This window comes from Rhineura floridana, chromosome 3 (genome assembly GCF_030035675.1).
Source record: "Rhineura floridana isolate rRhiFlo1 chromosome 3, rRhiFlo1.hap2, whole genome shotgun sequence".
Lineage (NCBI taxonomy): Eukaryota > Metazoa > Chordata > Lepidosauria > Squamata > Rhineuridae > Rhineura > Rhineura floridana.
In genome coordinates this window covers 232,016,647-232,030,484 of record NC_084482.1, presented here as the reverse complement: position 1 = coordinate 232,030,484, position 13,838 = coordinate 232,016,647, and the positions used below count along the sequence as shown (strand labels likewise).

The 13,838-nt window shown below is 45.4% G+C and overlaps 1 protein-coding gene across 2 annotated transcripts; it reads left to right on the top strand.

Annotated features, from left to right (window-relative positions):
- LOC133381943 (zinc finger protein 180-like) lies at nucleotides 1–13,340 on the top strand. 2 transcript variants are annotated; one of them, XM_061621559.1, is made up of 2 exons: nucleotides 1–276; nucleotides 10,665–13,340. In XM_061621559.1, exons 1-2 carry the CDS (start codon nucleotides 234–236, stop codon nucleotides 11,747–11,749), a joined length of 1,128 nt encoding a protein of 375 aa, XP_061477543.1. In that variant the 5' UTR covers nucleotides 1–233; the 3' UTR covers nucleotides 11,750–13,340. The 2 variants fall into 2 exon arrangements, with proteins under 2 accessions (XP_061477543.1, XP_061477544.1); XM_061621560.1 differs by lacking the exon at nucleotides 1–276 and adding an exon at nucleotides 6,968–7,032.
- Nucleotides 13,341–13,838: the final 498 nt, after the last annotated feature.

Genomic DNA, 13,838 nt, shown 5'->3' with positions numbered 1-13,838 from the left:
GAAGCCTCTCTCGGCTGGCAGCTCCGGGAGAGCGCAGCGCAAGCGAGGACGGAGCGCCTCCCCTCCCTCTCCGTGGGAAGCAGCCGAGGAGCTCCAGCCACTTTCAGGGTTAACAAAGGACAACGGAGCGGAAGGAAAGAGCGCAAAGGAGGGAGGGACGTCCCTTTCCTGCCCCGCCTCTCGGCGAGAAAAGCAGGTGGAAGCGCCGGAGGAGCCCCTCTTTGCGCGCAGCGATGATGGCGAGCGGGGCTGCGCGGGGGGAGCCTCGAGACAAAGGTAGGCAATGCGGGTGGAGGGGAGAGGGAGGGTGGACCCCCCCTTAAGCGCCCCCTCCCCTTAAGCGCCCCCTCCCCGCAGACCCTCCAGATCGGAGGCTGCAGCTCTGCCCCGGCTCGTCCGCTGCCCCCTGAGCTGGGCTGGCTGTGGTGGGGCCGGAATCCGGATCGAAGCATCCCTCAGAACATCTGCAGTTCTGAACGAGCTTGGAAAAGTTACTTTTTTGAACCACAACTCCCATCAGCCTGATGGGAGTTGTAGTTCTAAAAAGTGAACTTTTCCAAGCTCTGGGTTCTGATGATGAATTTCGTGGCCTTCAGCTTGGAGATGGAGGCGCCCCATAGTTGGAACAGAGCTAAGTAGACACCAATGCGCTAAATGGGCCGCTTCTGCATGTGTCCTCGTTTGTCCTTTGGTTCAGCTGTGAGAGCTGAATAGTGAGGCTCTTCTTTCAATGCCATTCTGCTAGCCCTCCCGTTTCCTGTTCTGTTAGAATTAAAGTCGCTGTTTTATTTAGGAAAGCAGAAACTAGCCTTGCCCTCCTTTTGTTAGGGTAGCCTGGTAGACAAACTGTTTAGCGAGTGACATTTTTCCTGAAATGGGTTCAAATTGGTGGGAGCTACTTCCCTCCCTCTTCCTACACCAGGTGTGAGTTCCCTACTAACTCAGAGGGTATAGTCCAGTTTCTCCACACCACACACCTTTATGGCATATCCACAGTGTACATTGAAAGCACATGGCTTCCTCCAAAGAGTCCTGGGAGTTGTAGTTTATGAAGGGTGCTGGGAATGTAGCGCAGTGAGGAAAAACTATTCTCCAGGATTCGTTGGGGGAAGCCATGTGCTTTACATTTGTGTTCAATGTGCTTTAAATGTCTGGTGTGATCATATACTTCCATCGTGTCTCCTCTAAGCTTTTTCTCTACAGCAAAGATCCCCAAATGTTGCGACCGTTGATCATTTTAGTTGCCTATTTCTCTAACTCTTCCACCTCTAAAATGCTATTTTTGCAGTCAGGCAACCAGAACTGAAGACAGCATTCCAAGGAGGATCACATCTTAGATGTGTATAATGGCATTATGATATTGGCAGTTTTATTTTCAATCTGTGTCTTAATGATCCTTCACATGGAATTCACCAATTTCATAGCTATAACATCAGTATCTTAATTGAGGCGTCAACTATGACCTCAAGGTCTCTCTCCTGTCAGTCACCACCGGTTCAGTTAGGATTTTTTCTTCTGTACATCACTTTATGCTTGCTTACATTTAATTGCATTTGCTCTTTAAGTCCCAAGCCTACTTGTAGAGTTCCTTTTGGAGTTCCCCACAATCCCTCTTTATTTTAATCACCCTGAACTTGATATCAACAGTAAAGTTGGTTACCTCGCTTCTCACCCCAAATCCATGCCATTTACAAACAAGTTTAAAAGCACAGGTCCTAATCCTGATGATTGGCGGGGGGGGGCACTTCTTACATCCCTCCATTGGGAGAACTGTTCATTTATTCCTGCTTTCTCCTTCCTGATCTTTAAACACTTGCTGATGCATGAGAGCATATTTCCTCATATCCCATAATTGCTGTGTTCCACTCCATGTTTAGTAATTCTGTCTTTAATAATATTTTCCACTACTTTTCCCGGAACAGCTAATAGGCCTCTGATTTCCTGGATACCTTCTGTGTCCTTTTGGCTTTCAAATTGTAATACATTTGCCAGTACAAGGAGATCATGTGGGAGATTCATGAGATGGCAACCTATTCTGTTAGAATTAGGAGAGGTAAAGGATAGCCTTCTTACTCCCTTCCTGGCACCCCGCTTCGCAAATCTGACCCATGATGCATTTCAGGTTATCCGGTAGAGCTGCCATAATTTCCTACACCCCCCTTTCCCAAACAAGAAGACTCCGGGGGGCCAATTTAGTGCTGATAATTCTGGGATCCTAGGACAGCACCCCCTGCGCTTCCCAGCCAGAGCCCTCTTTAACTTCCTGTAAGGCCTACAACCAACACTCTCCCTCTGTTGTTGCCACCAGTCTGAAGAGTCAGCTTTTCTTTAGCACCTCAAAATCCTTTTACTCAGAAGTGGGGAACCAGACTTTTAGCTGAAGTATCTACCTGATCCAAAGTCACTACTTATCTCCAGGATATTGGTCCTCTCAGGTGTAAAGCTGTTTGGCTGGTCAACTGCAGGCTTTTTCCTGATGGTGGATGAGGGACAAAGGCTGCATATCACAGGCCACCTTTTAAGGATATTAACTCCCACAGAGGTTTGCAGGGCACTGGGCTCTCTTGGATCAGTTAAAGCTGAACTCACGTAGTGCAAGTGCATGTGTGTTATGTGCCTTCAAGTCGACTACGACTTATGGCAACCCTATGAATCAGTGACCTCCAAGAGCATCTGACATGAACCACGCTGTTTAGATCTTGTAAGTTCAGGTCTGTGGCTTCCTGTATAGAATCAATCCATCTCTTGTTTGGCCTTCCTCTTTTTCTACTCCCTTCTGTTTTTCTCTGCATTATTGTATTTTCTAGTGAATTGTGTCTTCTCATGATGTGTCCAAAGTATGCACCTCAGTTTCATCATTTTAGCTTCAAGTGATAGTTCTGGTTTAATTTGTTCTAACTCCCAATTATTTCTCTTTTTCGCGGTCCATGGTACCCGCAAAGCTCTCCTCCAACGCCACATTTCAAATGAGTTGATTTTTTCTCTTCACTGTCCAACTTTCACATCCATATATAGAGATTGGGAATACCATGGTCTCCAAGATCTTGACTTTGGTGTTCAGTGATGCATCTTGCATTTGAGGATCTTTTCCCATAGCTAACCTCCAGAGTCCAAGACTTCTTCTGATTTCTTGACTATTGTCTCCAGTTTGGTTAATGACTGTCCCAGCCAGAGCCCTCTTTAACTTACTGCAAGGCCTAAAACCAACACTCCCCTCTATTGCTGCCACCAATCTGAAGAGTCAGCTTTTCTTTAGCACCTCAAAATCCTTTTACTCAGTAGAGCAGAACCCGCGTTTTAGCTCAAGTATCTACCTGATCCTAAGTCACTACTTATCTCCAGGTGTAAAGTTGTTTGGCTGGTCAACTGCAGGCTTTTTCTTGATGATGGATGAGGCACAAAGGCTGCATATTTCAGCGCACTGGGCTCTCTTGGACCAATTGAAGCTGGACTCACATAGTGCAGTTGTGTGTGTGTTATGTGCCTTCAAGTCGATTACGACTTATGGCGACCCCATGAATCAGTGACCTCCAACAGCATCTGTCATGAACCACCCTGTTCAGATCTTGTAAGTTCAGGTCTGTGGCTTCCTTTATGGCATCAATCCATCTCTTCTTTGGCGTTCCTCTTTTTCTATTTCCTTCTGTTTTTCCAAGCATTATTACCTTTTCTAATGAATCAGGTCTTCTCATTATGTGTCCAAAGTATGATAACCTCAGTTTCATCATTTTAGGTTCTAGTGACAGTTCTGGTTTAATTTGTTCTAAGGACAAAAAAGAGAGGCAGGCTCTGGTGCTTGGTAAATTTATTGAGGCTCAACGCGTTTCGGAGTAATCCATCCTCAGGAGCTACAAACATTAAAGCAAACTAAAATCAATAACATGGAGACAACATCGTGGTCTGAGACATAAAAATATTTGGCAAAACACTTTTAAAGACCACATTCCATATAACATACTTCACATATGTAGCAAAAAATTGTCATAACATTAAAACTTTCATCTCTTGCATCTGTACAGCAGCTCAAACAAAGCGAATGCTATTGGAAGCCGGCTGCAACATGAAACTCTCTCGCCCTCCCCAAATACAACAAAGATAAGACCCTGTACTGACCACTGGAGATCTGTTTCCTTTTCTCTGTCAGCGCAGTTCAAATTCTTTATCCAGCTCCACACAGAACGAACACCACAGACCAAATTCTGATGCTGCTGTTATCTATATTGGAAGTACGGATCAGCTCAGCTGCTTAATTACTGCATTTGCGAATACGGCTGGTCCTGCAAATACTTGCAGAGAGTAACTAACATACTCAGTGGTTGTAGTAAATCAGCCCAACTTTCATATAGGACCCTTTTTGTAGATTTCATTTGTATTCAGAGAAATCGAATTCCTCATTTAACCCCAAAGGAACCAGACTTTTTAAAGAGATAATCCAGAATAATTCTCTCCTGCTCAGTAGTCTCTCATTGTCCACAACTCTTTCAATGGCCCCAAACGTTATGTCAGTTGGCTTGTGATGTTTCTCAACAAAATGTCTCACCAATGGAGCACCCACTCTTCGATGTCTTAAAGAAATGTTCACCAATTCGGAGTTTTAATGGTCTCGATGTCTTCCTGACATAAATCTGATTACAAGGGCAGGAGATGAGATAAATAACTCCTGCAGATTTGCAGGTAAAAAAATCCTGAATTTGGATATACTTTCCAGTGTTGGGATTGACAAAGGATTTTTTCTTGTGAGTGAATTGGCAGTATGAACAATGGCCACATGGATGGTGTCCTGTTGGATTAGATGTGTGAAAAATCGTAAATTGATGCTGCTTATTTCCACTGTTTACATAATCTGTGTGGATCCGCCAGTCCTTGAGATTTCTGGTTCTTTTAAAGGCTACCCTGGGCCGTGTTGTTAGGCCTGGCAGATCCTGGACCAGATGCCAATTGGAACAGATGTATGTTTGAAGCTTCACACATTATAGATATTCTAGAGGAGGGCCATATTAAGGGGTGGATTAGCACTTCTGAGTGTATATTTCTAGCTAAGAAAAATCCCAGTGTCCCTCTATTTTATGTTCTGCCAAAGATCCACAAGGGCATCAGTCCTGCCCCTGGTCATCCCATAGTTTCAGGGAACGATTCTGTTCTGGAACCATTGTCCCAGTTCGTTGACTATTTTTAAAAACCTTTTATTCCCCTCATGGAGTCTTTGCTATAATCTGTAAAGCACAGGGTGATTTCCTTCTGAAATTCCTTGGTCCGTTCCATTATCCAACTTACGTTTGCTATACGATCTGTGGTACCTCTTCCCTTTCTAAAACCAGCTTGGACATCTGGCACTTCTCGCTCCATATGTGGTAAGAGCCTTTACTTTACTTGCATGGCATATTAAGGCAATAGTTCAAAAATTACTGCATTCCCTGGGATCCCCTTTCTTTGGAGTTGGGATATATATCGAACGCTTCCAGTCTGCGGGCCATTGTTTTCTTTTCCATATTTGTTGACAAAGTTTTGTCAAAATTTGGACCGATTCAGTCTCAGTAGCTTGTAGCAACTCTATTGTTATGCCATCTGTTCCTGGTGATTGTATCTTCCAAATATTTTAAGAGCAGCTTTCACCTCACATTCTAAAATTTCTGGTTCTTCATCATATGGTTCCTCCGTGAATGAATCTGTCATCCATGCATCTCTTTTATAGAGTTCTTCAGTGTATTGCTTCCATCTTCCTTTTATTTCATCTCGGTCAGTCAAGTGTGTTCCCCTGTTGTTTATTCAACATCCCTATTCTTGGTCTAAATTTCCCTTTAATTTCTTCCTGTACTTCTGCGTAAAAGCGCTCAATTTCCTCTTCTTCTGTGTTTGCCGTTAGAGCATAGACTTAGATGATGGTTATATTGATAGGTTTCCCATTAAATCTCATTGATATCCCTCACACAGACTTTGCGTTATAGCTCCTAATTGCTTTTGCTACATCACTTCTCACTATTAGAGCAACCCAATTTCTTCTTAATTTCTAATTTCCTGCATAAAATATTTTGTAGCCTGAAAATGTCCCTTTCCCATCCATTTTAATTCACTCATGCCAAGTATTGTAATGTTGATACATTCCATTTCTTGTGTGACAATTTCTAACTTTCTCTGGTTCATGCGTCTCACATTCCATGTTCCTATTGTGTACGTTGTGCAACTCCGGACTCCCCTTTCGCATCTGTGCACATCAGCCTCTGGGCTTACTTTCAGCTTTGACCCAGCTGTGTCATTAGTCACAGAGCTGCTTGTACTTGTCCTTTGTTCTTCTCCAGTAGCTCACAGAATGCCATATAGAATCATAGAATAGTAGAGTTGGAAGGGGCCTATAAAGCCATCGAGTCCAACCCCCTGCGCAATGCAGGAATCCAAATCAAAGCATTCCCGACAGATGGCTGTCCAGCTGCCACTTGAAGGCCTCCAGTGTTGGAGAGCCCACTACCTCTCTAGGTAATTGGTTCCATTGTTGTATGGCTCTAACAGTTAGGAAGTTTTTCCTGATGTCCAGTCGAAAACTGGCTTCCTGCAACTTGAGCCCATTATTCCATGTCCTGCACTCTGGGACGATCTAGAAGTGATCCCGGTCCTCCTCTATCTAACAACCTTTCATGTACTTGAAGAGTGCTATTATATCTCCCCTCACTCTTCTCTTCTCCAGGCTAAACATGCCCAGTTCTTTCAGTCTCTCCTCATAGGGCTTGGTTTCCAGTCCCTGATCATCTTTGTTGCCCTCCTCTGAACCCGTTCCAGTTTGTCTGCATCCTTCTTGAAGTGCGGAGACCAGAACTGGACGTAGTATTCAAGATGAGGCCTAACCAGTGCTGAATAGAGGGGAACTAGTACTTCATGCGATTTGGAAACTATACTTCTGTTAATGCAGCTTAATATAGCATTTGCCTTTTTTGCAGCCACATCGCACTGTTGCCTCATATTCAGCTTGTGATCAACGACAATGCAAAGATCCTTCTCACATGTCGTATTGCTGAGCCAAGTATCCCCCATCTTATAACTGTGCGTTTGGTTTCATTTTCCTAAGTGTAGAACTTTCCATTTATCCCTGTTGAATTTCATTTTGTTGTTTTCAGCCCAATGCTCCAGTCTATCAAGGTCCCTTTGAATTTTGTTTCTGTCTTCCATGGTATTAGCTATGCCCCCCAACTTTGGATCATCTGCAAATTTGATAAGCATGCTTTGTACCTCCTCATCCAAGTCGTTAATAAAAATGTTAAAGAGCACTGGACCCAGGACCGAGTCCTGTGGTATCCCACTTGTTCCTTCTGCCCAGTTTGAGAAGGAACCATTGATAAGCACTCTTTGAGCACGATTCTGGAGCCAAATGTGGATCCATCTGATAGTTGTTTCATCCAGCCCACATTTAGCTAGCTTGCTAATCAGAATATCATGGGGCACTTTGTCAAAGGCTTTGCTAAAGACGAGATATATTATGTCCACAGCATCCCCACAGTCTACAAGTGAGGTCACCCGATCAGAAAATGAGATGAGATTAGTTTGGCAGGATTTGTTCTTCATAAATCCATGGTGGCTCCTAGTAATCACTGCATTGTTTTCAAGGTGCTTACAGACTGACTGCTTTATAATAAATAAATAATACATTTTATTTTTCAGCCGCCTATCTGTCCGGGTTAAGGACAATCTAGGCGACGAACAACAAGAATAAAAACAATATATATAGATCAACATAATCAAATTTTAAGCTAAAAAACCATTCATTAATTCAGAACATAAATTAATCTGTCCCAATCTTGTAGGCCTGCCTGAACAGCCAGGTCTTCAAGGCTCGGCGATAGCTGGACAGGGAGGGAGCCTGTCTGAGATCGAAAGGGAGGGAGTTCCAGAGGGTGGGGGCCACAACCGAGAATGCCCTCTCTCTGGTCCGCACCAGCCTAGCTGTTCTCACCGGTGGGACCGAAACAAGGTCTTGCGAGGCTGATCTCGTCAGGCGGCACAATCGGTGATTCTGGAGGCGTTCCTTCAGATATACTGGGCCGAAACCGTATAGGGTTTTAAAGATCAACACCAACACCTTGAATTGGGCCCGGTAAACAACTGGTAGCCAGTGAAGATCTAATAACACTGGGGTGATGTGATCCCAGCGACAGCTATGCGTAATCAAGCGTGCTGCCGCGTTCTGTACCAGCTATAATTTCCGGACCGTTTTCAAGGGTAACCCCACGTAGAGCACATTGCAGTAGTCTAAGCGAGAGGAGACCAGGGCATGTATCACCTGAGGGAGCAGGTGAACAGGAAGATAGGGACGCAGTCTCCGTATCAGATGTAATTGATACCAAGCTGCCCGGCTCACTGCTGTAATCTGAGCCTCCATGGACAGCTGGGAGTCAAGTATGACCCCAAGACTGCGGACCTGGTCCTTCAGGGGTAAACTTACCCCATCAAGCATCAGGTCAGTAATTCCTAACTTCCTTTTATCTCCCACAAGTAATACCTCAGTCTTGTCGGGGTTCAGCTTCAGCCTATTCTCTCCCATCCATCCACTTATGGATTCTAGGCACTTGGACATGGTGTTCACAGCCAACTCCGGTGAGGACTTAAAGGAGAGATAGAGCTGAGTGTCATCTGCGTACTGATGGCACTGCAACCCAAAACTCCTGATGATTGCTCCCAGCGGTTTCACATAGATGTTGAATAGCATGGGAGAGAGGATAGAACCCTGTGGCACTCCACAATGAAGAGGCCAAGGGTCTGAAACCTCATCTCCCAATGCCACCCGTTGCTGCCTATCCGAGAGATAGGAACGGAACCACTGCAGGACAGTGCCTCCTATTCCTAATCCCTCTAGGCGGTTTAAAAGGATACCGTGGTCAACGGTATCGAAAGCCGCTGAGAGGTCCAGGAGGACAAGGAAGGTGTATTCACCCCTATCCAATGCCCTCCGCATATCATCTACCAGAGCGACCAAGGCTGTTTCCGTACCATGACCAGTCCTAAAACCCGATTGGTATGGATCTAAATAATCCGTTTCCTCCAAGTGTGTCTGTAATTGCGCAGCCACCACCCTCTCAATCACCTTGCCCAAGAATGGTAAATTAGAGACTGGGCGAAAGTTGTTTAACTCTTGGGGATCCAAGGACGGTTTTTTTAAGATGGGCTTTATTACCTCTTCCTTGAGGGCTGATGGCATTGCACCCTCTTGCAAGGATGCATTCACCACCGCCTTGATCCCTTCGCTCAGTCTCTCTTTACAGCTCATGATGAGCCATGAGGGGCAAGGATCAACCAGACAGGTGGTCGGCTTCACAGTACAGAGCACCTTGTCCACTTCCTCAGAGAGAAGAGGCTGAAACCGATCGCAACAGACCGGAATGCAACTGGCCAACTCTGGCCCACTTCCTGTCTCCACGGCGAGCGGAAGCGTGCTCTTCAGACATTCGATTTTATTGGCAAAGTGCTTAGCAAAAGTATCACAGGAGATTTTAGAATGTTCCATGGGTTCCTGAGCCACTGGACCGACCAGGCTTCGGACCACTTGGAACAATCTCCTGGGACAACACTCTGCTGACGCAATAGAGGCAGCAAAGAAATTTCTCTTTGCTGCCTTTGTTGCCACCTGGTAGGCAGCTATTGCTGCTCTAACCCGTGTCCGATCGCCTTCAGTGCAACATTTCCGCCACCGGCGCTCAAGTCGTCTCACCTCCTGCCTCAGACCCCGCAGACATGGTGTATACCAGGGTGCTGTCTGAGTTCTGTTCAGGGGGAGAGGACGTTTCAGAGCCACCCGGTCCACTGCCCTGGCAATCTCCTTATTCCACTTCATCACCAGGGATTCGACCGGGCGACCTTCAGTCAGCTCCATATCCCCCAGCGCATTCAGGAATCCTTTAGGCTCCATCAGGCACCTGGGGCGGACCATTCTAATAGGTCCTTGTCCCCTGCGGAGGGCGTGTGGCATCGAGAGATCTATATTCACCAGATAGTGATCTGACCATGACACGGGGTTAGAATTCACCCCCATTTTCAGAGCACTGTCCTCCCCTCCCGAGACAAACACAAGGTCGAGAGCATGACCGGCTACATGGGTTTATTTATAATGTGCTCCAGAATTTTTCCAGGGATTGATGTTAGGCTGACTGGTCTGTAGTTCCCCGGTTCCTCCTTCTTGCCCTTTTTGAAGATAGGGACAACATTAACTCTCCTCCAGTCATCCGGCACTTCACCAGTCCTCCATGATTTCGCAAAGATAATAGACAGAAGTTCTGAGAGTTCTTCATATGTCCTGGGGGTCTCATCTTCCAGCACTATCTCATGTTGCAGGTAACAGGGGGCTAATTTAGGGTGGGAGGGAGGGGATGCGAGCTGCCCTCTGGCACTGGAAAGGGCCATGTTCCTGTCAGACAGGATCCATCCTAGGTTTGTAAATTCCAGCTGTGCATAAGTACTGGGCTGTCCAGCTTAAATGGAGGAACAAGAGAGCAGATTTTTGTTAAAATTTCATAACCTGTTACCAACCACCTACTGCAAAATTAACTCTGTACAAGACCTCGAGCTTTGATAGTTAAACTCTGATACCAACAGAGCTCCCAGAAATATGTTTGCAAAGTACAAATCATGATATATTCACAGATTTCTCCACATCATTTTCTCTCCTTTCTTTTTCATTCCATCAGGATACATCTGGGGGGTCAAGGCTGAGGGAGAACCATCTGAAGTATCACTGGAAAAAGCTGAGGAGCAGATGCAGGAGCAGAAACTGAGGAGTCAAGATGGAGCAAAGAGACAAGAGGAGAGACAGACTCACACAGGGGACAAACCTCATAAATGCTTGGAGTGTGGAAAGAGCTTCCTGTGGAGTAGCGCCCTTACTGAACATCAAAGAACTCACACAGGGGAGAAACCTTATCAATGCTTGGAGTGTGGAAAGAGCTTCAGTTGGAGTAGCACCCTTACTTCGCATCAAAGAACTCACACAGGGGTCAAACCTTTTAAATGCTTCGAGTGTGGAAAAAGCTTCAGGTGGAGTAACGCCTTTACAGTGCATCAAAGAACTCACACAGGGGTCAAACCTTATAAATGCTTGGAGTGTGGAAAGAGCTTCAGTGACAACAGCACCCTTACTTCGCATCAAAGAGGTCACAAAGGGGACAAACCTTATACTTGCTTGGAATGTGGAAAGACCTTCAGTCGGAGTAGCCACCTTATTTCGCATCAAATAACACATACAGGAGACAAACCTTATAAATGCTTGGAGTGTGGAAAGAACTTCAGTGATAGCAGCACCCTTATTAAACATGAAAGAACTCACACAGAGGACAAACCTTATAAATGCTTGGAGTGTGGAAAGAACTTCAGGTGGAGTAGCTCCCTTACGGGGCATCAAAGATCTCACACAGGGGACAAACCTTATCAATGCTTGGAGTGTGGAAAGAGATTCAGTAAGAGTGCCCACCTTACTTCACATCAAAGATGTCACACAGGGGACAAACCATATAAATGCTTGGAGTGTGGAAAGTGCTTCCGTCAGAGTGTCCACCTTTCTTCGCATCAAAGATGTCACACAGGAGACAAACCTTATCAATGCTTGGAGTGTGGAAAGAGCTTCAGGCAGAGGGGCACCCTTACTTCACATGAAAGAACTCATACAGGGTACAAACCTTATGAATGCTTGGAGTGTGGAAAGAGCTTCAGTCAGAGTAGCATCCTTATTTCACATCAAAGAAGTCACATAGGGGACAAACCTTATACCTGCTTGTAGTGTTGAAAGATCTTTTGTCAGAATGGCTTCCTTCAGGCACATGAAGGTATCCGTACAAGGGACGAGATGTATAAATGCTTTGAATGTGGAAAAAGCTTTAAGCAGAATTCTACTCTTTCTGTGCATCAAAGGATCCATATGGCTACCAATAGGATTTTTATGGGAGTTTCAGACCCCCGAGAACCTTCTCCTCTTAGCTTAACCACAGACTGTTCCACTTCCCTTCACCTGCTATTTTGGAGGCCTGTCAGTTTTTCCTTTGCAGAGACAGAGAGGTTTTGGCTTTTCCAGAGATGGGTGAGCACCCAAGATGGATGCTGAGGCCAAGGTGGCTGCAGAAGCCAAAATGGCCTCTCAGTTGTCCAGTTTTTCCCCATCATATCCCCCCTCTGGCAGTTTCTAGCTGCCAAATTCAATATTCAATTAATGACATTTCATGTATTATTTTATCTACTTCCTGTAGATCCTCCATTGTTATCTCCATGTGCACCATTCAAACATCAGTTTTCTTGATGGACTTAGTAGTCTTTTTCACACAGTGTCCAATACAACATAACACCACCTGGAGCATGAGGAAACATAATCCCATTATAACATATTTTAGCAGATTTTTTACTAGGCAATCTAGCCATTCACCTGGATTCGGTAGCCATTCCCACCAATCAAAATCGCTACTCCAGTCTACACAAGCTACTTCTGCTATTTTCTCAGGATGATGTATTATGGAGTTGGCATGGGATTCAGTCTCTCCAGCTGAACTGTTTATGATGTAGGAACAACATTCGCTCCCAATGATGGCACAAGTCCCTCCATCCATAGCAACCAAATTGTCCAGGGCCATCTTGTTTTGTAGAACCATTTTCCTTATTTGGGTTTGGGTTGCTGATAGGGTCTTTATAGCCATAGAGGCCACAGGAAGAGCTTCTTTGGTCTCATTTGCTACAGATTGAGGCCTCAATCCTTCAGATTCTTCAGCGGCCGTGCCAGCCAAGGGCAGGAAAAACCACCCTATTACTGAGCCCATCGTTAAGGGCCTGCCGGTTTTCTATGTCCCATTGTGCAGAGTGGCAAGAAGGTTTTGATTTCTATCTTTTTTCTCTGATTGGTGAGCCAATGGGTGTTTGTGGAAGGGGAAATTTATTTATTTATTATTTTTTATTTAATTCAATTTCTATACTGCCCGTAGCAAGCTCTCTGGGCGGTGTACAATCAATACGACATATAATTACATTTCAATTTTTAAAACAATCCTTAAAAACACAATAAACAAGCAGACAAAACACAGCCAACTTAAATAATATCAAAATACAGATACAAAGATACAAGGTACAATATTTTAAGATTTAAAAGGTTAAAATGATTTAATTTAAAATGATTTAAAATGCCTGGGTAAAGAGGAAGGTTTGCACCTGGCGCCGAAAAGATAATAAAGTAGGCGCCAGGCGTACCTCATCAGGAAGGGTGTTCCATAGTTTGGGGGCCGCTACCGAGAAGGCCCTCTTTCTTGTAATCACCTTCCGGGCATCTTTTTGAGTAGGCACCCGGAGGAGGGCCTTCGATGTTGACTGTAGTGCCCGGGTAGGTTCATATCGGGAGAGACATTCCACCAGGTATTGTGGGCCCGTGCCGTGTAAGGCTTTATAGGTTAAAACCAGCACCTTGAATTGGGCCCGGAAATGAATAGGCAGCCAGTGCAGGCCGGCCAGAATTGGTGTCACATGTTGCGACCGCTTGGTCCCAGTTATTAATCTGGCCGCCGCATTCTGCACAAGCTGTAGTTTCCAAACCGTTTTCAAGGGCAGCCCCACGTATAGTGCATTGCAATAGTCCAACCTTGAGGTTACCAGAGCATGGACAACTGAAGCAAGATGTTCCCTGTCCAGATATGGGCATAGCTGGGCCACCAGCCTAAGTTGGTAAAAAGCACTCCGTGCCACCGAGGCCACATGCGCCTCAAGTGACAAGGACGGGTCCAGAAGGACTCCCAAGCTGCGCACCTGCTCCTTCAGGGGGAGTGTAACCTCATCCAGAGCAGGTCGAACATCCAACTGGTCAGGGGATCCATTTACTAACAGCATCTCAGTCTTAT